The sequence below is a fragment of the Lontra canadensis genome, unplaced genomic scaffold (genome assembly GCF_010015895.1).
Source record: "Lontra canadensis isolate GAN:19392208 unplaced genomic scaffold, GSC_riverotter_1.0 scaffold6, whole genome shotgun sequence".
Taxonomy (NCBI): Eukaryota; Metazoa; Chordata; class Mammalia; order Carnivora; family Mustelidae; genus Lontra; species Lontra canadensis.
Window position 1 is genome coordinate 28,398,124 of NW_022631000.1, and position 27,983 is coordinate 28,426,106.

The following is a 27,983-nucleotide window of genomic DNA, read 5'->3' on the forward strand; positions in this document are numbered from 1 at the left end:
CACACTGTAGACCATTACACACTCGCCAGACATGATTTTAGGCTATAACTCAATTATCCAGTGATTATAAAGAGCCTGGGAGAAATATTTCTATATCTGGGCAGGGGCATTGTCAGATTAAAGGTGCAGAAGTTCAAAATGCTATTTGTCCCAGCCCTGTGTTCGATTGCAACAATGTGTGTCTTGCCTGTGCTGGTCGATTATTAACAGAGGTTATTGGTCTCCATGGCAAAATTATTGCTCTGAACTTAATCTCATTTATGGAGTACAAAAAAAAAAAAAAAAGACTTCGGGTCAGGGAGAATGTATAAATGTCCTTCACCATCAAGTTTCTGCCTCATTTGAGAAGCAGAAGCAACTCCAAGGACGCAGCTCACGGGCCGATTTGGTTCTCCGCTCCAAAATACGGATTGAACTGGGGACAATTGCTAGGACGTTGTCGCCGATAACTTTGAAGAGACCTTGTGAAGGGGACAGTGAGGTGCCTTTGATCGAAGTCTTATATTATACTTCCCCCAACATGTGCACTGGAGGCTGCGCCAAGTGCCTGGGGGGCACCCTCATCCCCCTTGCCTTGTTCGGCTTTTTGGCTAACATCCTGTTATTTTTTCCTGGAGGAAATGTGATAGACAACAAAGACCACCTTTCTGACGAGGTCTGGTTCTTCGGAGGAATATTAGGAAGCGGGGTCTTGGTGAGTAGGGATGCCTTAAAATCCTGCCAAAGATTTTTGCGGAATCCTTTTAAAATTGGGTACTTTTCGAACAAGAAGATCTTTAGTTACTAACAAGAGCCCAAACATTGCATGCTGAAAAGTCGGTGCCTTATTATTTTTTTCCTTCTCCATTAGGTCCTGACAGGACATCTCCACGAAATTCATTAAGTTATGAATTCCCAAGATTGGGCTGGCAGTTCTCAGGGATAAATTAAATCCCACCAACCAAACTGAGGGCTACATAGTTTCTATCTTCTAACAAGATAGTGCTGGGGAGGGCTGCCTGGGTGGCTCAGTGGGTTAAGCCTCTGCCTTCAGCTCAGGTCATGATCTCAGGGTCCTGGGATCCAGTCCCGCATTGGGCTCTCTGCTAGGCAGAGAGCCTGCTTCCTCCTCCGCACCCGCCCTGCTTGCCCCTCTGCCTACTTGTGATCTCTGTCAAATAAATAAAATCCTAAAAAAAAAAAAAAAAAAAAAAAGTGCTGGGGGCGGTAGACACACACTTTCTGGGAAATTGAAGGACTGAAAACTACCAAGAGAAGCCGGTGTTGGTGGATTTCTCTTCCACTCATCCACTAATGATCTACTTAACCCTCCTTTCCAGTAGAGTTTAGAGACTCACTTTTCAGAACAATTGAGGACATTTCTTTTTATTTCTTTTAAAGATTTTATTTATTTGACAGAGAGACAGCCAGAGAGGGAACACAAGCAGGGGGAGTGGGAGAAGGAGAACCAAGCTTCCCCCCTCCCCCCAGCAGGGAACCCAGGATCCTGGGATCATGACCTGAGCCAAAGGCAGAACTGAGTCACCCAGGTGCCCGGAGGAAAGTGTCTTACTGCGGTCCTACCCCCCCATGTAAATGGCAAATCAGGGCGTCAGATCTTGAAATCTGGCCTCAGTGAAGCTGCAGTTAGGCCTTAGGGACCCTAGATAGTCACACTTGACTACCCGGTGGAGTTCTGTAAATTCATGCCCTTCAGCCTCCCGGTCCCACGGCTTGGACTGCCTGGACGTGAGGCCTCCACCTCCAGGCAGGCGCAGGCTCTCCCTCCCCCGGTCCGACCCCGACAGAGGTGCTTCTCTCTCCGGCAGATGATCTTCCCCGCGCTGGTGTTCTTGGGCCTGAAGAACAATGACTGCTGCGGGTGCTGTGGCAACGAGAGCTGTGGGAAGCGCTTCGCGGTAAGTTGCCAGGGGCAGCCGCCTGCGGGGGGAATGACTCCAGGGTGCACCGCTCCCCGCTCCTCGAGCTGGACATCGTGGGTGTGGGGCCAAGTGAGCGGCCCCAGGCGGTCACCAGCTCCGGAGGGCACTGGGGCATGGAGAAATATGGACGTCTTGATGTGCAAAGTAACAGTAATAATAAAATGTAAACTACCATAGCCCTTATATTCACAGGGTATGAGCATCCTTTTAGCTTTTGCAAAGGGGCAGGGATGTCAGCACCAGAGAACTGGAGTCATGCTGTGTAAAGGACGCAGGCATGGAAGGCAGGGGTGAGGGCTGTAGCTTTCCCTCTGCCACTGAAAGGCCTCCAGACCCTGGGCAAGTCATTTCCCTTCTCCCGCCCTGAGTTGTCTCATATGTAAAGGGAGTGGGGCAGCATGACAGATGATAACAGCCCCTCCTCAAAAGCCCCCTAAATTCTCCATCTACCCCATGGCCAGTTTCACTGTCTCAATGCCCAGATTTTGCCTCAGGACTTCTGTTTCTTGTTTCATGCCTCTTTTAGGAGGTCAGCTAGAGAGATTTGGCCTCACTGTCCCAGCCTGGGAAGTGGGGTCAGGTCCCATTTCTGCACCTGGGTAAGTCACTGTACTGCCCTCTGCCTCCCTTTTACTGGTCTATAAAACAAGGACGTTGAACTAGATCAGAAGTTCCCAAATATAGGACAAGCTCTGCTGGCACACAGGTGTGCTGTACCTTTCAGTAACATAGAAAGTCATTCCCTTGTCAATTCTCCTTCAATCCTTTTGATTTGAGCAAGAGAAACTCAAATTTTGCTGAAAATAAGCTATCCCAAACCCCTCATAATTTCCCTTTCTAACAAAGGAAGAACACATTTCAGGCTCCCAGAACAGAAGCAACATCAACTAAAAATGCAGTAATACTGTATTATCTTTGTTAATGATTCTAGCGCGCCACTCATAGTGGGGATATAAGTTAATAGGGAGGTGACTTAAAGAAAGATATTAAGAATTTGGGTACACTATATGGCAAAAATGAAGAAGGATGAACTGGAATTACTGGCTGGCTAATGAATAAGGCTGGTTCTTGCTCTAACTCCCCAAGGCTCAGTTGTTTATCTAGGAGATTTGGAACCCCAATAATGAGTTATACAAATTTGCCTTAACTTCTAAAGGGAAAGGTGTAGCCATCTGTTCCAAAATAGAATCATTTCTAACATTTCTTTCCCATTAGTATTTGCTCATTTGTTCAATCAAAAAATATTTGTTTGATCAAAAAATATTGATTGAGCACGTATGACGGGCTGAAGCTAGTGTACTGGGCATACAGTTACAGTTTTTTATGTGCAAAGATCATTCAAAGAGAATGTTCTTACATTTTTTTAAAGATTTTATTTATTTATTTATTTGACAGAGATCACAAGTAGGCAGAGAGGCAGGCAGAGAGAGAGAGAGGAGGAAGCAGGCTCCCTGCCAAGCAGAGAGCCCAATGCGGGACTGGATCCCAGGACCCCGAGATCATGACCTGAGCCGAAGGCAGAGGCTTAACCCACTGAGCCACCCAGGCGCCCTGTTCTTACATTTTTAACACCACCATGTGTCCCGAGTAAGCATGGATCATTTTTTAGCATTGATTATTATAACATTTAAAAGCAGAGATGTAAAAATTAACCACAATTTATTTGATATAGTTATGTAACGTGTTTTATGTATGATATTTTTATATAATTAATTATAAAGGAAAGGAAGACATCTATAACTCACTTGCCCTTTGAAATATAATCCTGTTACCCTCCTTTTGGAGAATAAGTTGAAGATGAGAATTTTTTTTTTAAGATTTTATTTATTTATTCAACAGACAGAGGTCACAAGTAGTCAGAGAGGCAGACAGAGAGAGGGGAGGAGGAAGCAGGTTCCCCACAGAGCAGAGAACCTGATGTGGGGCTTGATCCCAGGACCCTGGGATCATGACCTGAGCTGAAGGCAGAGGCTTAACCACTGAGCCACCCAGGCACCCCTGAAGATGAGAATTTGAAATTAAAAAAAAAAAAAAAATTGGCAATTAAGGAATTGGATGAAAAGGAAAAAATGCCATTGCTTAGAAATCTAACAGCTCAGGGGCACCTGGGTGGCTCAGTTGTTCAGCGTTTGCCTTTAGCTCAGGTCATGATTCCAGGGTCCTGGGATCGAGCCTCATGTTGGGCTCCCTGCTCTGCGGGGAGCCTGTTTCTCCCTCTCCCTCTGCTATTCCCTCACCCTTGTGCTTTCTCGCTCTCTCTCTCTCTGTGCTGAGTAGAAGGCTCAGAATTAAAACCAGGGGTTTTGTTTGTTTATTTTTGTTTTTAGGTTTATACAGAACTACAAGGAAAAGGGAAATAATATTCAAAGTATTGTACATAGTTTGTTTTTTAATTAGGTTTATGTGAAGTTCCAAAGAAAAGCAGAAAAGTCATGTTTTTACAAGCTGAGTTAATCAAATCTGAAACTTGTGGTCTGCCCAGTTCAAGTTGTCTGTCTGGGCTCCCTAACACCCCATGGAAGAGGTGCCCTTGGCTTGGGTTGAGGATGAACCCTCCAAACCATTGGTTGATCACCCACAGGGCAGTGCCCATCAAAGGACCTGCTCTGCCAGACCATAAAACAAGGCAGCCAGCCACAGCCACCTGGGACCAGAGACGGGTCACCCACTAGGTGGCCGGCAGAAGTTCTTGGTTTTGGGTTTGGTTCCTACTCAGCTGCCAACTTTTAAAAATGGATAAATTTGGGGCGCTTGGGTGGCTCAGTCCTTAAGTATCCGCCTTCAGCTCAGGTCATGATCCCAGGGTCCTGGGATGGAGCCCACATCAGGGTCCCTGCTCAGTGGGAAGCCTGCTTCTCCCTCTCCCACTCTCCCTGCTTGTGTTCTCCTTCTGGCTTTGTCTCTCTCTGTCAAATAAATAAATAAAACCTTAAAAAAAAAAAAAGGAGAATTTTACAGAAGTATTTAGATATTCTACTTCTTTTTCAAAAAATTCAAAATTGACCTGGGCCTGCATTTTGACATAGCGATGGCCTGCGGTAGACACAGCTGAGCGCTTTGTTTCGGGTCTCTGCCCTCCCCCTCAGGGCCGCTGGGCTCATGCCTCTGCTGAAGAGCTCTGTTTCCTTAACATCCTGAGGCTCTGGAGCACTAAGCAATAATCATTTTTAAAGAAAGGAATCTACAACCATTTTGTCAGACTAAAAAGAAAAAGCTGCAGCATATTTTGCTCAGTACTCTAATGCTGAAGATTCAGATTATTTTTCCAAAGGCTGGTGGCATTCCCCTCCAGGTGTTTAAGGACCATGGGGCTTCTGTGGAACACTGTTTGGAAAATCCAGCTGGGTACAGAGTCCTTTGAGGCAGACACACACTAGGCCAAGGGCTATGGGACTACATCCTGTTCCTGTTCCACAGCCTTGCTCTCATTTGGTTCCTGGCCTCTCTCTCTCTCTCTCTCCCCTCCCTTCTTTGCTACACGTCTCTCAGGAATACTTTTCAGAAGTCAGTTGCATCATTCTCTTCCCTTTCCCTGGGTTTACGTAAAACCAGGGCATAATAATCGATAAATAGTAGCAGGATATGGTGATTACAGAGATAAAGCAAGACAATGAGCTGGAAAAAATCTCGAGGTCACTGAACCAGTATTTCATAGTCAAACTAGAAGATGGAGGCCACTCTCCTCTGAGGCAGAGCAAGCCAGAAGCCCAGCCTCAAGGTCTGCACTGTTTTAAATAAATTAAGCTACATGAGGGCTCTGGGGTGGCTCAGTCCGTTAAGCATCTGCCTTCAGCTCAGGTCATGATCCCGGAGTCCTAGGATCAAGTCCTGCTTCTGGCTCCCCGCTCAGTGGGGAGTCTGCTTCTCCCTTTCCCTCTGCCCCTCCCCCCTGCTCACGCTAGCTCATGCTCTCTCTTTCAAATAAAGAAATAAAATATTTTTTAAAAAATTAAGCTACATGAGAGCCCAGAAAGGGGACAGAAACTGTGAGATGAGGGTGACCTCCAAAATGGGCTTTGAAAACCCACACCTGTGTTTGTTTCTGGGTCTCATCCTCTTCTTCCCCTACAAGAGGTTTTCAGTGGCCTCCTGGAAGTTTATCTTTGGGCGGGGGTCAAGGTCTCTGGGCTCCTGATCTTTAAAAACAAAAACAAAGCTATCAGAGTCCATAGAACAGCTAATTAATTTTAGCCATTCATTCATGTTAAGTCTGTACTTTATTAAGAGCCTTTTGAAGAACTTGGCCTTGACTCAAAGGAATCTCTGATAATAGAACTGAAGGTAAGGCAGGCCGGCATTTCAGCATCCTTAAAGCATATCAGGTAGATAAAGGCGCACCCCACCCACAGGCAGGGCCAGATGGTTGATGGTCCTGCTGTCCAGGAGGATCTTGTCACTTCTTAAATTAGTCCATCACTAGAAGCACTTCTTCCGTGGCCGGCTCACCAGTGCCCCCTAGGGACACCTCCTGTGAGAGCACTTCTGAAGTAAACCCTGAGGCCAGAAGCATGGACTCTTGACATGATGGCCAGTTTGACAGGGATTCAAGAAAGACAGTTCTTTTGAAATAATAGATTACCTTGAATGAAAAAATAAAATATGGAATCCTATTTCTTCACTAAATTTTTTTAGGCTTCAAAATCCTCTGCTATGAAATGGATGTATGATACGCACATGTCCCCTCACAAGGACCGTCCAAGGGTGGGGGAAGCTGGTGCCAGCATTAGAGTAAACAAAAGGGGAGAGGAACACCAGGGGGCTGGGTAGTGAGGACACATAGATCCTCCATAAATGCTTGTGGAATGAATGAAGCAAATGAACGCTCAAGAGGGATTTCAGGTGATTTCCAAACTGATATTATATTATACTATATTATCTCTAACACCAACCCTTTGAGTTAGGCATTGAACTGCCTGTTTTGTACATAGGGAAATTGAGGTGCAGGCAAGTTAAGTTTCTGATGGCTGAAACCCACCCCATCCCCCCAGTCCTCTCCCCTTCCCAAGCCTGGCCAAGGCCAAAAATACAGAACATTAACATCCCAAGGGGGGAAAAAAAATGCTTCAGGTAATACTTGTATATCTCAGAATAATTGTTAAGGAGGAACCTTCATGCCCATCAGAGATGTTTCCCTGACATGTTGCTACTACCCAAGTCTCTGAAAGCTATGTCCCCAAACCTCTCAGGTTTCTTCCCTTCCCAGGCCCCTGTGCCTCTGCCATCTGGCTCAGCCAACTCCCCACGCCTCTGACCAAGAACACAGAGTGAGCTGTGCAGAGCTAGGGTCTAATCCCACAGCCTCTATCTCCAGAACCTGGCAAAGTGGAAGGTTTTAAAGCTGACAAATGGGGAAATCTAGGGCATTTTAATCTCCTTTTTCTGGGGAAGTGTTTCCAGCATATACATAAACCCATTTCTTTAGCTATGGGAACAGAATGTGTGTGCTGGGAATCGACCTGTTATTTTTCTGCCCAGTGTTAACGCTCTCGGTATTTGTGGAAAGTAAGAGTGTGTGAGGGTATGATAATAAAAATATTACAATGTAATAATGACATTGATCGAGGGCTTGTTAATATCATGGGAAATTACCCAAAACTTAGAAGTAGGCAAAAGAAGTTTCTGGGTATAATATCAGGGAATTACCAGGCACTATCTAATAGCCTACCCCACCCGGGGGTTATCTGATCTTGTAGAGATAGGTACTTGAATTCCCTGTTTACTATTTATTAGGCTAGCTTACATATTATGATGTCCCTGGGCAGGTACTTTTTATTGAGCCTTGATTTAAAAAAGAGGAACTGAAGGTCTCAGAAAGATGAACTTGCCATGGTCAAAGGGAGGAAGCAAGACTCAGACCCAGATCAATCTGCCTGTAACCCGCGCCCTTGACCACTGCACAGCGGAGCCCCCTCTTCACTGTTTATTGATCCAGGCCAGGGAAAGTGTTACCAGGGAAGCCTCACAGTCCTGACTCTCAAATCTGGCAACCATTCTCTCTAAAGGTTACCTCTATTCCCAATTTTGTGTCTCCTTCCCGAGATTTTCCAGGCCTTTTGCATGTTTACTTCAAATAACACCTATTTTGAGTGTCTACCCTCACATGTTCAACTTGGTCTCAATAATTTTACTTTTTTCTCCAATTAGCATATAGTGTGGTATTAGCTTCAAAGTTTCAATAACTTTACTTTTAAAGATTTTATTTATTTATTTGTCAGAGAGAGAGAGAGAGAGCACAAGCAGCAGGAGCAAAAGGCAGAGGGAGAGGCAGGCTCCCCACTGAGCAGGGAGCCAGATGCCGGCCTCGAACCAGGGACCCTGGGATCATAACCTGAGCTGAAGGCAGACACTTAACTGACTGAGCCACCCAGATGCCCCAACAACTTTGCTTTCAACATGAAAAATTTTTTATCATGAAACCCATGATAAAGTTATTCCAGAGTGATAATATCTGAGGAGTGAATTTGATTATTTTTTAAAACTTCTGAATGTGGAATTACTGAAAGCAAAGTGACATATACTTTGCTTCCTGTGGTTCATCCATTCTGGGAAAGTTATGAAAAATCAGTTTGGGTTGCTTGTTTTCTTTATTTTAACGCAAGGTATTTCAAATCTAGATTTCAAAATCAGAACATGCCACCTGTAGCTTCCTGAAGTTGTAACTTGATTCCGTGTTTCCTTCAGACAGTTTTGTAAGAAATAAAACATTATTGATCCAGTTGACAGTCACTGTGTTCCTGTCTCCTAACCATAGTAACCATAGTCATAAATTCAGTGCAGACTAGATCCATGCATTTTTTAAATTTTTACTACCAAAAATCAGTTTTCAGATATTCTAGACTATGCGGTCCTGTGTGGATAGCCACTGTTCTCATGGGGCTATTGAGTGGTAGAATGTGGCAGACCTAAATTAAGGTATACCATAAGTCAAAAATGCACACCAGATTTCAAAGAATTAGTGCAAAAAATGGAAGCTATCTTACGAGTAATTTTTATGTTGATTATGTATTGATATAATTTTTTAATATGTTGAGTTAAAGAAAATATATTAACATTAATCTCAGTGTTTTTGGTTTTGGGGGTTTGTTTTTGTTTTTCCTTTTTAAATAGATAGTTACTGGAAAGTGTTACATTACATATATGGCTCTCATTAAAATTCCATTGGACAGTACTGGTCTAGAGGGCCTTGCAATGGGGACTCCTTGTAAAGGGAATATTATACAGTTGATATTTTATGTTAACCTGGTTTTTCATTTACTCAGACTTGCCTAACACAAAGAATGTGGATGTTTGTATTTGCTTTCTGTATCTTTAAATATTTGCCTGCTAAAATGTTCCAGGAGTGATATTTAAAATCCTTTACTCAGCTTACACAGCAGGAATAGCATGAGTCAGATTTCTCCTCTCACTACCAGTCAGCAGATGTTGAAATCCTGGGTCGTTTTAGCTGAGGGGACCTTCTAGACCTGCTCTTTCGCCTTCTTCTGTTTTCCACAGGAAGCTGAGGCCAGAAAGGTAGGGGCCTCTGTGATGCTGAGGGCTAAAACACAGGTCTCTTTCAGACTTCCCAACTGCCTTTCTGGAAATACAGTCTTTCCCAATTTTAGATACTCTTGTATTCTTAGTCAGTAGCTTAATGATTCCTGACTAGCAATTAGAACTCAAAATCAGAATGTCAAGTAAACAAAAACTGGGTTTCTTTCTTATGTATTTTTTTTATTTTTGTGAGAGAACCCATGCCATTCAAACTACTACTCACCTCACAGTGAGTGGATCCTCTCAACAGTGTTGAGAGGATTAAATGAGATAAAGCATGTAAGATTATCACGGAAGGGAGCTAGCTATTTCTATTAGCTAAAAAGTGAGATGATTGCCTTGGATGGCTTTTGAGATATTTTTCACAAAAATTAATTATAAGAATATTTAATCACTGATTTAGTGGAAATTCTGACTTTGAAGACTTTTAACCAGTTTTAAGATGTCAAAGACTTTTCATCATAGAATCCATTTTTCTTTTTTTTCTTTTTTCAAAGATTTTATTTATTTGACAGACAGAGATCACAGGTAGGCAGAGAGGCAGGCAGAGAGGGAGGAGGAAGCAGGCTCCCTGCTGAGCAGAGAGTCCGACTCGGGGCTCAATCCTAGGACCCTGAGATCATGACCTGAGCCGAAGGCAGAGGCTTTAACGCACTGAGCCACCCAGGTGCCCCAGAACCCATTTTTCATTGAGACAATTCAGTCTGTCACAAAGAACTGCATGTCAACAAATGTTTCCAGACCATGCACAGCCTCACTCTGAAAGGACAAGAGGTAACATTAGAAGAAACTGCCCTGAGTGTAAGTTTTCAGTTGCTGTACTAGAACATTCTGGCCATTCCTAGAGTTGTATGGCCTGTGTCTAACTCAACAGGGATTTGGTTGGACCGTGGAGGTAGCTCAGAGACGGAGAACCAGCCAGATAAACTGTCACTAAGAATTAGAGTAGTAATTCCCCAAGTGTGTTCTTGCAAGAACGCATGGAAAAAAGTTATAGATTCCAATGAGATTGGAGAACTCTGTAAATCACCATATTTACCCAAACAAAAGGCAAAACTGAATATAAAACTATCTCTTGCGGTGCCCGAGTGGCTCAGATAGTTAAGCGTCTGCCTTTGGCTCAGGTCCCAATCCCAGGGTCCTGGGATCAAGTCCTGCATCGGGCTCCCTGATGGGCAAAGAGCCTGCTTCTTCTTCTCCCTCTACTACTCTTCCTGCTTGTGCTCTCTCGATCTCTCTGTCAAATAAATAAAATCTTAAAAAAAAGAAACAAACAACTATCTCTTATTCTCTCATAAAGAAGTTTCAAAAAAAGCTCTTTGACTGACATTAATATACAAACTTTGAATGCCATCCACATATTTTAATCACATTTTATAAAATTTTAATACAGTGATTTTGAAGTAAGATGTTTCCCCCACTCATTTATTTTTAAATGTATTCATGCTTTTTTGACATCTGTGTCTCTACTACTGCTAAAGATTCCTTTGGAGCCATCAGAAGTTTCCCATAGTACATCTTCTCTTCTCTCCCATGAAGTTTGGATACAACGTATGGCACTGTCAGTGGAAATTTCACTCAATTCACAAATCTCAGTTCACAAGACAAAGGACGTATTTGAACACTACTCCTGCAGTTACATGTAATAATCCCCACAATTGTAAACACTAGGTGTGCTCATTCAGAATGCCCTTTAAAAGTATCGTTAATTATAACATTCAGAAGTAGAAATGATAAGGTGAAGTTTCCTAGAATAATTAACACATCTGTGTTCAGAAAGCTTTCTTTTTTTTTTAAATTTTATTTATTTTATTTATTTATTTGACACAGAGAGAGAGATCACAAGTAGGCACAGAGGCAGGCAGAGAGGCGGGGGCAAGCAGGATCCCACTGAGCAGAAAGCCCAATGCGGGGCTCGATCCTAGGACCCTGGGACCATGATCTGAGCCGAAGACAGAGGCTTAACCCACTGAGCCACCCAGGCACTCCCAGAAACTTTCTTTAAACCATTCTGTCAGCTAACGTTAGCTGGGTTGTTCCTGACTAATGCCTTCCTCCTGCAGTACTCAGTTGTTCCAAAGTGTTGGGGGAAGTGCCCTCTTGCCTGGTAGATAAAATATGGACTCAGCTCTAAGGCAATTCCCTCACTTTTTAGGGGTGCTCTGAGAGCTAATATGTTTGTGTATATTCTAGAATACATAGTGTATCCTCTTCTTGGAGGCTCAGACTTGAGCATGTCACAAAGATGTTTAGGAGTAAAACAGGAGTGATACCCATTTAGCTTGATAGACCCAGCAATTTTCAAAATCATTCAACTAGACATCCTTTGGAGAAGATATTGCCTGTTCTAACATGATAAACTGGCCAACATTTTCATTTGCTTCTGACCTAGATTATATTAACAAACGTTCCTAATGGTGAGAATGGACTAGACACAAAAATTAAGGGGAAAAATTTAAATAATGAGTAACATGAAACCATGGTCTTTGAAAACATCCAACAAGTAGTTACCCAGTGCCTTTGAAAAGGTAGGAAGGAGAAAAACCATATAGATGGTGGTAAGGATAAAGCAATGTCCTATCTTCAGATAACTCGTCCATGAGTGCAAGGAGCTTATGCTGTGGTTCAGGGGAAGACAGACATAAAACGGTATATAGGAATGCGTTGTGGGAGTTGTGCTGTGGTAGAAGTTTATATAGTCCAGAGTACTGGGGGATAAGAGATGAAGGAGGGGACAGTCAATTTGACATAAGAAGTCAGACAAGGCTACATGAGGTACCTGGGGCAAGAGCTCAGTCTTGGAAAGTTGCACCAAAAATACATTAATATAGGATATGAAAACAAATACAGCTGAAGCGTAACTCCATTATTACACAGATTCCAACTGGCAGGCACTGTCGGTTTCTCTCCAACCCCAAACCCATCCCTGCCCCACCCTCCTGCCCAAATATATTCTGTGATAAGATTGTTAGTAATACACAGAAGTGGGGGAGCGGAAGTACCTGCCATTTAGCTTAGGTTATCACATCTAATTTTCAACAGACCTTTGGTCAGGCTTTATCATGCCCGTTTATAAATAGGAAGACTAGGATCCTGGGGACGCGTCCCTAATGCAGTCACCACACAGAGAAAAGCTGCAAAGCTGTGACCGGAGCCTGAGCCTGCCGACTTCTAAACTCTTGTGCTTTGTGCCACATCTTCATGGGACCAACGTGAGAGAGGTGATAGTTTTCCACCTCCATTTCCAGAATTACGGATGTTTCCATGCTACCCTCTAATGACTATTCAGGATGGACATTGCCTTTCTGAGCCTGATTGTTTTTGCCTGTAGGAGGGAGTTAGCCCGGATGGGCTTTAGGATTTTTCCTGCCTTTCATATTCTATAATTCTATTTTGCTTCCATAATTACAAAAAGAAAGATACTAGTGTCATCTATGTCTTACTAATTAATCCCTGTCATATAAAGATATTTAAAAGAACTTCAGTTTGGGGGCTTGTTAGCCCAAAGAAGAGAAAACTTTTGGAGGGTAGAAAGAGTGGAGAGATGTAACATATGAAATATGTTTATATGAAATATAAAATATCTTCAGCTTTTTAAAGGCTGCTAACACATGGAAGAGAAGTGCTTAAACTCTTTGACCTTGAGAAATGGAACTGGGACCAGGAGGAGAATTTCAGGACCTCTGCTCTTCCTTCTGAGCAGAGCCTACCAACCACATAGGACCCTGCTATGGCTTAGCTTAAGTGAGATGACTAGACCAAAAAATTTTAAGGTCATTTCCAATTCTAAAATTCTTTGGTGCCGTAAGAGACTGGCCTTTCAGGGCACCTGGGTGGCTCAGTCAGTTAAGCATCTACCTTTGGCTCTGGTCATGATCCTGGGGCCCTGGGTTCAAGTCCCGCATTGGGCTCCCTGCTCAGCTAGGGGCTTGATTCTCCCTCTCTCTCTCCGTCTGCTGCTCCTCCTGCTTGTGCACTCTTCTCTCTCTGTCGAATAAATAAATAAAGTCTTAAAAAAAAAAATCTGTCTACTCCTCAAAAAGTTGAAAATAGAGGTACCCTATGACCCAGCAATTCTCTACTGGGTATTTACCCTAAAGATACAAACACAGTGATCCGAAGGGGCACGTGCACCCGAATGTTTATAGCAGCAATGTCCACAATAGCCAAACTATGGAAAGAACCTAGATGTCCATCAACAGATGAATGGATAAAGAAGTTGTGGTATATATATATACAATGGAATACTATGCAGCCATCAAAAGAAATGATATCTTGCCATTTGCGACAACGTGGATGGAACTAGAGGGTATTATGCTTAGCGAAATAAGTCAATCGGAGAAAGACAACTCTCATATGATCTCCCTGATATGAGGAAGTGGAGATGCAATGTGGGGGGTTTGGGGGGTAGGAAAAGAATAAATGAAACAAGATGGGATTGGGAGGGAGACAAACCATAAGAGAACCTTAATGTCACAAAACAAACTGAGGGTTGCCCGAGGGAGGGGGTTGGGAGGCGGGGGTGGGGTTATGGACGTTGGGGAGGGTATGTGCTATGGTGAGTGCTGTGAAGTGTGTAAACCTGGTGATTCACAGACCTGTACCCCTGGGGCTAATAATACATTATATGTTTATAAAAAAATTATAAAGAAAAAAAGAAAACCACAGCATTAAAAATGTATTTAAAAAAATCTGTCTAAATAGGCTGGCCTTGCATATTAGCCCTGAGAAGGAGGGAGATTAGGAGGAGAGTCTTTCCTTAATAAAGTTAAAAACCATGGTTCCAAGGGATCAGCCAGAACTAGCATGTCAGCCATCCATGAGCGAGTAAAGATATGGGGATGGGGGAGAGAAGGGGACACCAGATACCAAAATTCCTTCTGGGAGACCCCACTGGCCCCACCTACTATGAAGACTGGCTCTTACCCCTAACTTCCCTGGAGTCCCCATGTTCAACAACAGTCAGGTGTGCTGGGGGTAACCTCGGGAACACTTAAGAACCTGCCTGTCTCTCTCCTTCTCTTTCAGATGTTCACCTCCACAATATTTGCTGTGATTGGATTCTTGGGTGCTGGATATTCATTTGTTATCTCGGCCATCTCAATCAACAAGGGTCCTAAATGTCTCATGGGCAACAGAACGTGGGGCTACCCCTTCCACGAAGGGTAAGGTACATCCTGCAATGCCCTGTGTCTCCACAAGGGGCACGGGCAGGTAAATGGCCCAAGGGGAGCCCTGCACAGGTCCCGTCCCCTTCATCTAACGAGTCTTGGGCGCCTTACTCCTCTGAGGCAGAGCTGGAGTGTGGCAGGAGTGAAGTTGCCCAAGATCTCACCTCTAATTGAGCTTTTGACATTAGACGCCAGGAGACATAACAAGAGAGGGTGCTTCAGCTGGCCTGAGAGGAGGTCTGCAGTGCCATGACCAACACTCAGACATTTACAAGCAACAACATGAGGCAGCTTGTAATATTAGTAAACAGTAAACAGAACACGGTGGCATCCACTGAAAATCTTATAACAGAAAACAAGAATGACTACCCAGTAACAGGGCGCAAAGGCTTTCACTAACACCCCAAATGCTCTCTGACTAAACAACTTTTTAAGGTGTGAGTTTATGGAAAATGACATTGAAGATACTGCAGATTCTTCAGGAGAATTCATGTCAACAGAACGCATTAAAATACCGCTTCATATTTTCATTGAACTTTGTAGTTGATAAAGAACTTCTTTGCTCACCAATTTATAATTTACTCCCCTCAGCAACCTTAAGAGGTTGTAAGTTTAGCAAGGTTTAGTAAGGTTAGTAAGCTAAGGCAGGCATACTAAATTTGGCTTGCTCAAACTTACACGGGTGGGTGAAGGCAGAAGGCAGCTCCAACTCGTGTCTTGATTTCGAGTTCTAGTCTTTCTGTATTACGCACCCTTCTGTCCACAGACTGCACAGTCTAGTGCAGTAGCCAGTAGCCATATGTACCTGTTCAAACTTTAATTCATTTACATGAAATAAAGTTACAAATTTCTCAATCAACTAGCCATATTTCGAGGACCAGCAAGCTGTATGTGTCTCGTAGCAACTGCATCGACACTCACAGATACAGGGCATTTCCATCATCACCGATGGTCTACAAGGCAGTGCTGCACCAGCGTCTGACCTCCAGGAGGGCTGGAGCCATTTCAGCTTTGTTCTTCACTGCCTGGCACACTGACTGATACACATAGAGGTGGTCAGGAAACGCAGTTGTGGGGTCCTCCTCCACGGGGAGGATGGGTCCATGCCTAAAGAAATCTGAACACTCTATGTATTAATTTCCATGAGAGTGTAAAGTCCCACAGAAGCAGACTTTCGGTGGGGAGACAGAGAGCACTGGTTTGGTGGTGATACGGGCCACAAGGGCTTCCGGTAAGAGAGCTTCCCTGCCATTATACAGGGGTCCAGGCCTCTAGTATCCTCATCAGAGACAGAGATTCCTGAAGGCATTGATTATATTGTGGACTGCCCCCTTTTCTGGCAGAGGACTGTTGGAAATGTCCAGCTGCCTTGGGATTGGCCTGCATGAGCACAGAAATTGGACACCGGATCCATTTCCTGAGGTTCTTCACCGGGTAGCTTACTCTCTCCTTCCTGGCGGTGTGTTTCTTTTGAAACTCCAGGTTGTCTCCTCTCAAGGCCGCTCCTACTATTATCTCTACCCACAGCCTCAGTGCGGTAGGAAGCACTTTTCTATTTATTGTTACATAAACGCCGAACTTAAAATCAATTAGGATAAGTCTCGGTCCCAAACAAAGGAGGGAGAAAGGAAATACAACCCTACAACCCGGGCCCCACGCCCCCCCCCCCCAAGGCAACATGATGGCCTTAGGCCCTCACACTCTCTAGGGGCACAGCCACTCCCTGCTTGGGAGGGAATGGGTTGGATGCCCAAGGTCAGGAGAGTGACAGCTGGTCTGTGGGCCGCTACAGGAAATGCCAGTGTGGGGGAAGGACAGGAAAGTACTTTTCAAACTATTCTGTCCTTCTGTTGAAACAAGTTTCCACGCACATCACCGCCATCTACCTCCCCGTTACCCGGTAATGGCCGGTTTCCTATATGTCATTATGCCTTCTCCTCACAACTGACCCGCTCATGAACTGGTATCAGATCACCGAGGTTTAATAAAGAAAACAGGGTACAGTTGATGTTGTGGGCAAGCAGGAGCATTTCAGAATTCTGCACCCTCCTCTGTGCATGGCTTGGCTTTGATAATTCTACGTGAGAGGGGAGAGGTTTGCCTCCCATGAGGTCTACGTAGAGACTTCAAACTACACTGTGAGTAAATATGGCTGGATAGGGGCTTATTACAAAGCCGTGGATACTACCCTTTCCAGGTGATTTGTAGAATATTTAAAAGTCATTTGACTACCCATGGTTGTTTTTTTTTTTCCCTCATGCCCTGACTTTGGCATTTAATCCCACTGAAGGTACAAGTCCTCTCTCTCTGTACAAGGCCTGAAATAGGCCACAACTTGCACAGGAAGGGCTTTCAGGGTGGGGGTGGGGGACTCTAGGTGAAGCGTGTCACCTCTTTGCGACCTGGCAGGTTTTCCTCAGCATTCCATTGTCTCCTACATCCTGTGTCCTGTCTTCTGAGGCAAGAACTCACAGCCTCCCATGCCAGCTCTAAACCTTCCTTCCGACTGCCGGGGCTCATCCTGATTTTCTTTCAGTAATAACTGAACCTCTGTCACTCGGTGTTTTCTGGTGAACACTTCTCTCGCCCACGTGTTTCATTTGATGCTTACAAAAAGCCTGTGGGATTAACTCTCCCTCAGAGGGAGGAAAGCTGAACCCAGAGAGGACCTGCAGCTTGCCCCGAGCTATGCTGTTTCTTAGTGACTGAAACTCAGATTCAATCTTTCTGAGCCCAAGTTACAGTGTCTTCTCTAGAACACGAGTGATAGTGATTTGCAGGCTCTGCTTTTTGTGCAAATTATAGATTCCATGTAGCGTAGCTCAGGGACCTCTGCCTCAGTGGATACTTCTTATCCAGGGGGTTCCAGTGCGTGGGCATGGCAGCAGCTGTTGTAGCTGCAGACCTAACACACATGCACAGTTACCAGTGAGGAGAACGGAGGAATCACTTGGATGCGTGAGCTCCCGCAAAAGGATTCGGGACAGTTGTCACTCTTTCCTTATCACCGAAGGGCAGTGGCAGCCACTGCCACTCCTTCCTTTCTTCCTTCCTCTCTTTCTTTCTTCCTTTTCTCTCTCCTCCTCTTCCTCTTCCCCCCTCCTCCTTCTCCTTAACGTTAAGGGGCTAAGTGGTTTTGCATGCATTATCTCACTTAATCTTCCTAATAAATCTGAGGAGAATTCTTATCCTTAGATAGAAAAATGTAATTCAAAAAGGCTAATCTTCCCAGGGCTCCATAGCTAGTCATGAGTAGAAGGAGAACATTATAAAGCAAACGAACACTTGGTCGGCACGCTACTTTATGCTGAAGCCTGTCGCAGACGTGGAGCAGGGTAGGAGAGACATGTGACTCCTGCCCCAGTGAGCAGGGGGCTAGTCAGGGTGCCCGTACCTGCCAGACCTTCACGGTGCAGAAAAGGATGAAATGGAGGAGTGCGAGGGAAATTTCCCTGAGGAGGTGACGAGAGCTGGTTTGGAGAGAAGAACAAAAATGTGTCTTCCAGGGCGCCTGGGTGGCTCAGTGGGTTAAGCCTCTGCCTTCAGCTCAGGTCATGATCTCAGGGTCCTGAGATCGAGCCCCGCATCGGGCTCTCTGCACAGCAGGGAACCTGCTTCCTCCTCTCTCTCTGCCTTCCTATCTGCCTACTTGTGATCACTCTTTCTGTGTCGAATGAATAAATAAAATCTTTAAAAAAAAAAAATGTGTCTTCCAAAGAGGGAGGAGAAGCACATTTCAGGCAGGGAAAAGAGCAGGGACAACCAGGGGAAGGAGCAACATGCTCAGAGAATGTCCCATCACTGTGAGCCTGAAGTTCAGGCTGAATGTGGCAGAGAGGAACAGAAGGGGACACCACATGGGGGTGCAATAGACAGGCAGGCCAGACCTTTGGGACCTTGGGGACCAGCAGAGGACTTCAAGCAGGACATGCCACCACCACTTGTGGATTTCTAGGATGATCGTGATGGCAGTGATATGGAGAAAGAACAAGGGCTCAGTAACAAAGAGAGAAAAGTAAGAGGTTGGAGTAGTAATCCAGATAAGATTATGGACACCTGCAAGGCAGTGGAATTGGGGTTCAAAAGAAGGACACAGATTTCAGAGACCGTCTGAGATGAAATCATCAGGATGAGGTATGAGGAGACAGGGCAGAAGTTATTAAGGTGGACTCTGAGATTTCCAACTTGCGGCACAAAATTTGGGACTCTTCAATACCATAGAACGTAGCCTGTTTTGTTGTTTTCCTCAGAAAATTGTGTTGGCAATCATATTAAAAGAGCAAAGACTTAACATTTTCTGTCACAAGAACCATACTAAAGAAGCATTCTAGAAGGAAAAAGAAACCTAGGACATTTTGAGATATACCCTCTTGGCTTCCTTTGAAGTAGGACTTCCTCCCATCCAAGGTCTTCCTTTCTGAGACAATTGGCTACGTCTACCTTGACCCTGAGCTGCTGAACGGGAAGCAGCTTGCATCGGGCAGGGGGGCAGCTACAAGGAGGGAGAGCCAGAGGAACCGCCAAGGACGGTTAGCAGTGGGGGAGGGATAAGGGAAATGGCCAAGCACAGTACTCGACCAGCCCAGTTGGGCTGCAACGCTCCCCGGGGAAGGTGCGGTAAGGTGAGCTCCCTCACACCAAAAACATGGAAGAGAGTACAATACAGGTTCTGCCTGGACTTTTAGTTGAGACCATCTGCATTTGTACTTCAAAGATTCCTCATCAGCATGGAACTCCCTGAGCTGCTCTTGAACACATTCCCTAGAGCCAAAAGCCACATTGACCGAGAGAGATGGGGTGTTTCATGGAGCAGGCAACACTCGGGGATGTGAAACAGCTTTGCTTTCGGCCTGATTGGACTTGGGGACCAGACCCACCCCTGCCACCTGCCGGTGGTGTGATCTTCGGTCAAGGAAGGATGACGGCAAGCTCTGCTTCACAGGTTCAGGCAAGAAGGAAATAACCTGATGTCCAGAAAGCTCTTGGCACCATTACTGCCACAGGCTGTGAGCTGAACATTCCGCCTTACTATTCATCATCATGAACAGAACTCATGACTGCGAACAGAATTCATTTTTATGCATTAGAACTTTCTGAAATGTTATGCTTTCATAATGATTTTGTGCTTTAATTTCTAACCACCCACATGAAGGTCCAAAGAGAATATTCTCTCTACCATGGGATGGGTAAATCTTAATTGACATGCTATGATAAATATATTGTATAAATCAAATTTCACAAATACATTATATTGTAAATATAATTAAAGGGATATAATTACTCAAGCGGGGGGGGGGGTTGTGTAATGATGAAGAACATCGGCTGTGGAGTCTGATAGACCCAAGATCAAATCCAGGCCCTGCCGCTTACTGGACTCAAGTTCTTAATCTGCATATGTTCGTTCATTCAGTGAATATGTCGTGGAGGCTACTTTATGCGCGGTGCTGTTGCAGTAAAATAGCCTCTCCTTGCAGAATTGGGAAGGATGGTGTGAACCCGCTAGGCCAGGGCCCTGCACGGGCAGGACCAGGACATGACAGCTGCTGTTAGTGACTGACCACTCCCTGTGCTAGAACTGGGGACAGACATAGGAAAAGTGGTCTGTGCCCCTGTAGGTGTACGGTCCTAGAAAGAAGACAGGCGCATGGACAGACAATGGCAGCATGTGGTCCTGGGGGCTCTGTTCCGGAGGGACACAGAGTGCTGAGAAGCACAGGAGGGCTACCAAAGCCAGCTGAGGGCAGGAGAAACACCGGGGAGTCTGTTCTGGAAGATGTAGCCCCTTGAATAAGCCAGGCAGAGCACCCTGGGCAATGCATTTGGGCTTCCCTGTTCCTTCCATCTGCTGCCTTTGTTGCTTGCAAGAAGTGAATTTCAGGAAACCCATGGCTTTCTATCTGGATGTGGATGGGATTGCTGCCGCTCAGGTGGAAATAGCCTTCACAATAATGAGATGCTTGAAAACTCCAGTTAAGGGGCTTTAAACTGACTCAGCTCTCCTTGCTTCACAGAATGCGGAAACATGATTAGCTCCTGGGACCATGAAAAATTAGGGCCGCCTCTCTCCTGGGGTTGGAGAGTTTCACAGAGTAGTCATGGCCAGAATCTCAGAGATCTAAGCCTGAGAATCTGGGAGGAGAGTAGAAGGGTCTAGAATGGGTATTCGTGGTGGTTTATGAGCGGGGAGGCAGCAGCAGAGATGGGGCTGAGAAGAATTCTCCAGGTATCCAAACTCAACCCTTGTTTTCAAGAGCCCCCATGAGCATTTTACTAATCTCACCGCCAGGAGGCACTGTCGTCCCATCTCTGCACAGACTCTTGCCTAGGGAAAGAACTGGAGATTGCCAACTACTTCTTAGAATCTTTTCTTTCTAGAATGTGCCTGGTAAATACCATGTCTTTATGACTTTCTATAATCAAGTTTGAAAATTGTAAAGACAGAGAGGACTGCATAGAAAAATGCAGAACAGAAAGAAGAGTTTTAAAAAATAAGTTATTAAAAAAGGAAGTTTTGTACAATACATAAGCTACCTTATCTTCATGAGTCTTCACAATGGTGAGGTTGTTCTCAGCACATTTTATAAATGAAGAACTGATGCTAAGGGTGGGGGTAAGACTCGTATGAAGAATACACAACTAGTGAGAAGAATGCTCTCGTTCAAACCCAGGCCCAACTGAATCCAAAATACCAGCCTCTTTGCTTTAGACCACACTGCTCAGATTAAGTAAAATAGTAACAGTACTAGTGCTTTATTGAGCACTTGCTACATGCTAGGTGCTGTTCTAAGCACTTCGCTGGTATTGATTCATGTCATTGTCACAGCAGCCCTACGACTTGATGTTATTCCCACTTTATAATAAGGACGCAAGTCCCAAGGCTAATGAGCAGCTAGGAACTGTGCAATTATGGAAAGGTGAATCAATGCTACAAACAATGTTTTATTTTGAAATCAAGAGCAAAATGCCCCATTTTGCTTAAGGCATAAAATGCCTTTATCCCTTCTGCTCTATTAAACTCCAGGGTATCTTCCTTCACTCCAAAGATTTTTGAAGATCTTAATACAGAGTGGATTTAAAATGAGAATTTTTAATTTGTCAGGAACAGGAGTCGTCAAAAAGATCTGGAAACAATATGGTAGATGTTAATTTAGTAGCCAGATGGAGTTTCCCACTGAGCCCTTGAAAGGAGAGAGGATACATAAAGGAAGAAGGAGAGACCAATTTGTAGCTCTAAGAATATGAGAAGAAATTATAATAATCCACATTTATCTACTTTACTCTTCTTTGTGTCTTAAAGATAATATACTTCGTATTTCTCCTTCAAGACACAATGCCCTTTATATTGCATCGAACTCCTAATATATATGTTTTATAAAGATATTGCAGTTTCTCCTATTTCAAAGTTTCATAAACTATGTATTAAAACAGCAGATGATTTCTTCCTTTTTTTAAGGAAGGAATTAAGGAATTTTAAGGAAGTAACTAAATCTTCGCATGTTAACAAAAATACAGCGGAATCAAATTCACAATTTGGCTAGAATTAGTCCTTTAAAAACTAAAAAATGAGTGGATATGTGTATAATGTTTAAAACAGGATCTGGCCGGCACATAGTATATGTTAGGTGTTGTTTTTAAAATTGTTATTATGGGATATTTTTCTTTTAAAAAAAAAGATTTTATTTATTTGAGAGAGAGAGAATAGAGGCAGAGCATGAGAGAGGGGAGGCTCAGAGGGAGAAGCAAACTCCCCACTGGGCAGGGAGCCCTATGCAGGACTTGATCCCAGGACTCCAGGATCATGACCTGAGCCAAAGGCAGTCACTCAACCGACTGAGCCACCCAGGTGCCTATTATGGGACATTTTTTCTTAGGGACCTTGTGCTTGGGATGGAAAATATTACAAAAGGAAAATCATGGTGGTGTCTTTCTGGCCCAGGTACTGCATACATTTTACAAACAACTCCTTTCTCAACTCCATGTCCCCAACAGGGATTACCTCAAGGATGAGAGCTTGTACAGGCAATGCCAAGAACCTGTCAATGTGGTGCCCTGGAATCTGACCCTCTTCTCCATCCTGCTGGTCGTAGGAGGGATCCAGATGCTTCTCTGTGTCATCCAGATCGTCAACGGCCTCCTGGGGACCCTGTGTGGGGACTGTCAGTGCTGCGGCTGCTGTGGGGTAAGTTGAGGTCCTGGTGCTTTCTTCTCAGCATACAGGAGACCAGGGAAGGCCCCCTGGGCCGATGGAGGGAGGGTGCAGAGGGCGGCAGCTGCCAAAACCCAGGCTGGAAAGTCCAGGCAGCCTTCTCTGTCGGCTCAGGGGAATGGAGACATTGTGTGGCCGAGAACCCGGTTCAGCTCTCTGCATGTGTTAATATACACAGGCTGAAGGGGACCAAACTTTTCAGTCTCACACCCTGCTGACCACAGTCCTGGAGGGAAAGGACTCTGAATACATGTAGAAGTTTACAATAACATTTACTATTATTTATATGAAGATCCCCAGGGACGGGGCATTTGTCATTCACACATATTGACAACAATGACACGTCATGGTCCAGCCCAGAATGTTCTCACTACTCCCTAAATAGATCTAGATAGCAGGTTAAAATTGCCAAGAATTGGGCGCCTGGGTGGCTCAGTAAGTTAAGCATCCGACTCTGGCTCAGGTCATGATCCCAGGGTCCTGGGATCGAGCCCTGAGTGAAGGTGGGCTCTGTGCTCGGGGGGGAGTCTGATTCTCCCTTCCCCCAGCTCAAGTGCGTTCTCTCTCTCTCTCTCTCAAATAAATAAAATCTTAAATAAATAAAGTTGCCAAGAAATATGTGGAACACATGTCAGGCATTGTATTTTCCCTGAAAAAGAATAGGACATACCAATGCAAAACCTATATTTTGATGAGATTTCTGATCTAGAAGAGAGAGAGGGTTCTCAAGTGGGGGGATAAAAGGAAATCACTGAGGATTTAGTCTCCAGATATGATTGTAAATTATTAACAATATAAAAAACAAAAATAAACTCTTGTGGACAGTAAGAAAGTGTGATTATTTCAACTCATGACCAAGCCAGACCAGAGAATTGTTCAAACACACATGGAAATATTTCAAAACACAAATTGGTGTAGGAGGAAAAAATTAAACAGAACTCACAAGTTCCATAAGGAAGAACTATGTAAATAAATATGAATTGTGGTCCATCTACTTAAGATAATATTATGCCCCCATTTTAAATGATCCAAATCATTTTCTTTAAATTTCTAACAACCATTGTTACGCATATAGGTCAAAAACTCGGTGTCTCAGAAACATACACTTGGTATATTGGTATTCACTTGGAAAGCTTGTATCCTACCCTGTCTTCTATCCACCCAGTTCCCCTGCTCTCCACCTGATTTCTTCTATATCCTCTGGAGTTATTTTGTTATCATTTTCCCCTACCTTAAAAATATTTTTTAAACTACAATAATATTGAAAATGCTTATGACTTAGTGTTATTTTATTTTTTTTAAAGATTGCATTTATTTATTTGACAGAGATCACAAGCAGGCAGAGAGGCAGGCAGAGAGAGAGAGGGGGAAGACAGGCTCCCCGCCAAATGGAGAGCCAGATGTGGGGCTCGATCCCAGGACCCCGAGACCATGACCCTAGCTGAAGGCAGAGGCTTAACCCACTGACCCACATGTGCCCCAACTTAGTGTTATTTTAAAAGAGCAAGGTATAAGGGCACCTGGCTGGCTCAGTTGGAAGAGTATGTGACTCTTTATCTTTGGGTTGTGGGTTCAAGCCCCATGTTGGATACAGAGATTACTTAAAAATAAAATCTTTTTAAAAAGACAAAAATAAAAATAAAAAGAGCAAGATACAAAGAAAAGTATAGAGAATAAACAACTATGTACATAAGAAAAAACAAACAGTATGGATTTTAAAAAGACCTAAAGGAAATCCAACTCAAATGGTAAATGATCAGTAAGAAGACTTTGACTTTTTTCCTTCCTTCTAGCTTATATTATTCAAAAAAAGTTTAACAATCATAAATTTTAAAATATACAAAATATAAATTAAAATGTTATATAATTTACATATAAATTTAACTGACTATTGAGATTTTTGTTCTATAATTTTTTTTTCCTTCCAAAGTCTTATTTGTTTATTTTAGAGAGACTGTTGGGGGAAGGGCAGAGGGAGAGAGAATCTCGAGCAGACTCCATGCTGAGCACAGGGGCCTGACACAGGGTTTCATCTCAAGACCCTGAGGTCACGACCTGAGCTAAAATCAAGAGTAGGACATTTAACCAGAAAGCACCATTCAGGCAACCCTGGGCTATAAATTTTCAATTCTATTGTGTTGTATTTAAATGTTTTGGTCTTTAAATGCACATGGGAAGAAAAGAAAACTACCAGTTAGTAATCCATCAAAATTATTTTCATGAGAGCAGTTAAGAATATTGAGCATCTTGGGGCACCTGGGTGGCTCAGTTGGTTAAGCGACTGCCTTCAGCTCAGGTCATGATCCTGGAGTCCCGGAATTGAGTCCTGCATCGGGCTCCCAGCTCCACGGGGAGTCTGCTTCTCCCTCTGACCTTCTCGTTCATGCTCTCTCTCACTGTCTCTCGCTCTCAAATAAATAAATAAAATATTTAAAAAAAAAAAGAATATTGAGCATCTAAATCTTGTAATTCATCCAAAATGATTTCATGCTTGCTAAATCAGCTCATTTCAAACACTTTCATTATTTCTTTTTCTGCCTACACAGAAAAGAATCATATATTTAATTAGGAAGTAAATTTTCATTGCCAGATTTATGACAAATACAGCTGCCCTTTAAATAGAAGATAGTAGTTTATGCATTTTGAGGATTATCTACAAATTTTAAAACATCCCCATAGGTACCAGTACACTGACTCTTTTCAGTGAGGGTCATCTATACAGATACTGTAGTTTAGCAATTTTATTTATTTTTTTTAAGATTTTATTTATGTATTAGAGAGAGAGAGAACACAAGCAGGAGGAGCAGCAGGGGGAGAGAGAGAAGAAGATGGTCTGCTGAGCTGGGAGCCCAAAGCGAGGACTCGATCCCAGAACCCTGAGATCATGACCTGAGCTGAAGGCAGTTGCTTAACCGACTGAGCCACCCAGATGCCCCTGTAGCTTAGCAATTTTAATGAATAAATCACTTGATAGTCAGAAGACAGAAGAAGGATCCACGGTTGTCCGTGCCTGGTAACCGTAGAATCCGAGGATGAATGCACACTGCCTGAATTCCCCGTCCTCCCTCCCTCCTTCCCCTCCCCTCCCATCCTCCTCTCCTCTCCCTCCCCTCCCATCCTCCCCTCCTCTCCTCCCTTCCTTCTTCGCCAAGTTTTTATTTCAAAAACTTCAAATCTGCATACAATGTAAAGGAACAGTAGGATGACCACCTATATTTTTTCACCTGGAGGCACAAACTGTTCACATCTGCTCACTCTCTCCCTGAACCATCGGGAAGTAACGTGCAGACAATCATGAAACTTCACTACCAGATATTTCAGAGCACATGAGAGCTGCATTTTTTAGCAATTGGTCTGCTGAGAATTCCTTTCTTGTTGGCGGCTTGCCTCTCATCCAGCTGGTCAGCACCCCCACCTCCCGACCCCGTGGGATGCTGTGGGGGGACTTGGGCTCGCAGCCTAGTTCCAAAGCCTCCTTGCTGAGTGACCCCAGCAAGCTTCCTCGCTCCCCGAGTCTTAGTTACCCCGACAGGCTCTTGCAGACCTTTTACAGAGAGTGTGCAGACCCATCGCGTTCAAGCAGAAAGTATTTATTGAGAGAGATTCCTGAGCCTGGCACGGGCCTTCCATGAGGTAATAGATGGAAACATGCCTGAAATACAAACTATGAGACCTGGGTTGGGTGCCAGCTTGTGCAGTCTTGGCAGAGTCCGTTGCACGCAATGTTTCTTTGTCTGCAAAATGTGGTGGTTAAACCTACTTCCCAAGGTTGCTGCATGTTGAACATGGGGTGATAAATATGTATGCACGTCAACAGTTAGAAGGCTCAGCACATTGTACTGATTGTTATTTACTCAGATACAAAAACTGGGGAGTTGGCGCAGCTTCAAGAAAAGGAGCATGGTCTCTGAGCTTCACCTCCCTGGTTTCGAATCCTCACTCCTCTACTTACTAGTTGTATACATCTTATTAGATGTATACTTTGTAAACATCACTTGAGTTCTCTGTGCCCCTTATCAAAAAAGGTTTTAATAAATGAGGCAAGGTTACCTTGGGGGCTCAGTTGGTTAAGCATCTGCCTTCGGCTCAGGTCGTGATCCTCAGGGTCCTGAGATCGAGTCTCGCCTCCGGCTCCCTGCTCAGTGGGGAAACTGCTTCTCCTCCCTCTGCCCCTACCCACTGCTCATGCTCTCTCTCACTCTCTCTCAGATAAATAAATAAAAATCTTAATAATAATAATAAATGATGCAAAATCAAATGAAGCCTCAACTCCTGTAACCTAAGTGCAGGTAAGTGACAGATGAAAGCTCTGAAGCAATCAGAAAAGTGTTGAAAATATTCAATAGGTAACAATACAGGGCAGGAGTAATCAGGAAGAAGAGGGGTGATGGGGAAGGGGAGAGGGAGGAGAGAAGAAAGCAAAAAAAAAAAAATAAAAGAATGTTGTCATAATTAAATTAACCTTTGTATCTTCTAGGGAGACGGACCAGTTTAAATCTCCTTGATGAGCTGCTCTAACTTGATGGCATGTAGGACATTACATTAGACTTATTCTTTTTCCCGGGGCTGGCAATTCCTGTCTGCATCATAACTGATAAAGCTTAGGGACAACAGAGTTACTCCTTCCACTTTTCCAAGCAGCTTGGTTCAATTCAGATGTTTATGCTATTTTCAAATAAAAAATAGATTGGTCACTTAAGTTAGGTTTCTGTATCTTTCAGATTCACTTCCTTCTAGAATTGAAGAGCAGGTTCAAAGCAACTTTGTCATAATTTGTTTTGAGGGAAAAATGTGTAAGGTCACACATACTTCCACATTGCTTCTTTGTATATAGAGATGTTTATATCTTTGGAATGTTTACATAATTCAATGGAGGAAAGCACATTAAAAATGAGAAACTAGGACCAACTTCTGTTTCAAGATTTATGAGAAAAACAGAATGATTGATGTATCATAAATAATTTTATTTGGTGTCTTTTGAGCTAATGTGTTTGAATTACTTGTGACTAGTCTTTTGAGCCTGCTTGTACTTGCAAAGTTTTCTTATGTATATTAAATTAAAATCATAATTCAGAAGTGATATAATAAAGATTGTGTGTGTGTATTTGGGAGGGAGGGGAAAAGACTGAATGACTACCACATTTTTTTTCA

General features: G+C 43.8%; 1 protein-coding gene across 2 annotated transcripts; it reads left to right on the forward strand.

Annotated features, from left to right (window-relative positions):
• The first annotated feature begins 388 nt into the window (after positions 1-388).
• Positions 389-27,893, forward strand: TM4SF4 (transmembrane 4 L six family member 4). Of its 2 annotated transcripts, none has more exons than XM_032852462.1 (5): positions 389-694; positions 1,809-1,898; positions 14,484-14,620; positions 22,616-22,805; positions 27,310-27,892. In XM_032852462.1, the coding sequence occupies exons 1-5, from the start codon at positions 521-523 to the stop codon at positions 27,325-27,327; spliced, it is 609 nt and encodes a 202-aa protein (XP_032708353.1). In that variant the 5' UTR covers positions 389-520; the 3' UTR covers positions 27,328-27,892. The 2 variants fall into 2 exon arrangements, with proteins under 2 accessions (XP_032708353.1, XP_032708352.1); XM_032852461.1 differs by having other exon boundaries at positions 448-694; positions 22,714-22,805; positions 27,310-27,893.
• The last annotated feature ends 90 nt before the right edge of the window (positions 27,894-27,983 follow it).

Excerpts from the sequence above, each read along its gene's own strand:
- TM4SF4 (XM_032852462.1), top strand. The coding sequence starts at position 521 with ATGTGCACTGGAGGCTGCGCCAAGTGCCTGGGGGGCACCCTCATCCCC. Across the intron at positions 695-1,808 it reads TATTAGGAAGCGGGGTCTTG|ATGATCTTCCCCGCGCTGGT; the intron begins GTGAGTAGGGAT and ends TCTCTCCGGCAG. Across the intron at positions 14,621-22,615 it reads GGCTACCCCTTCCACGAAGG|GGATTACCTCAAGGATGAGA; the intron begins GTAAGGTACATC and ends TGTCCCCAACAG.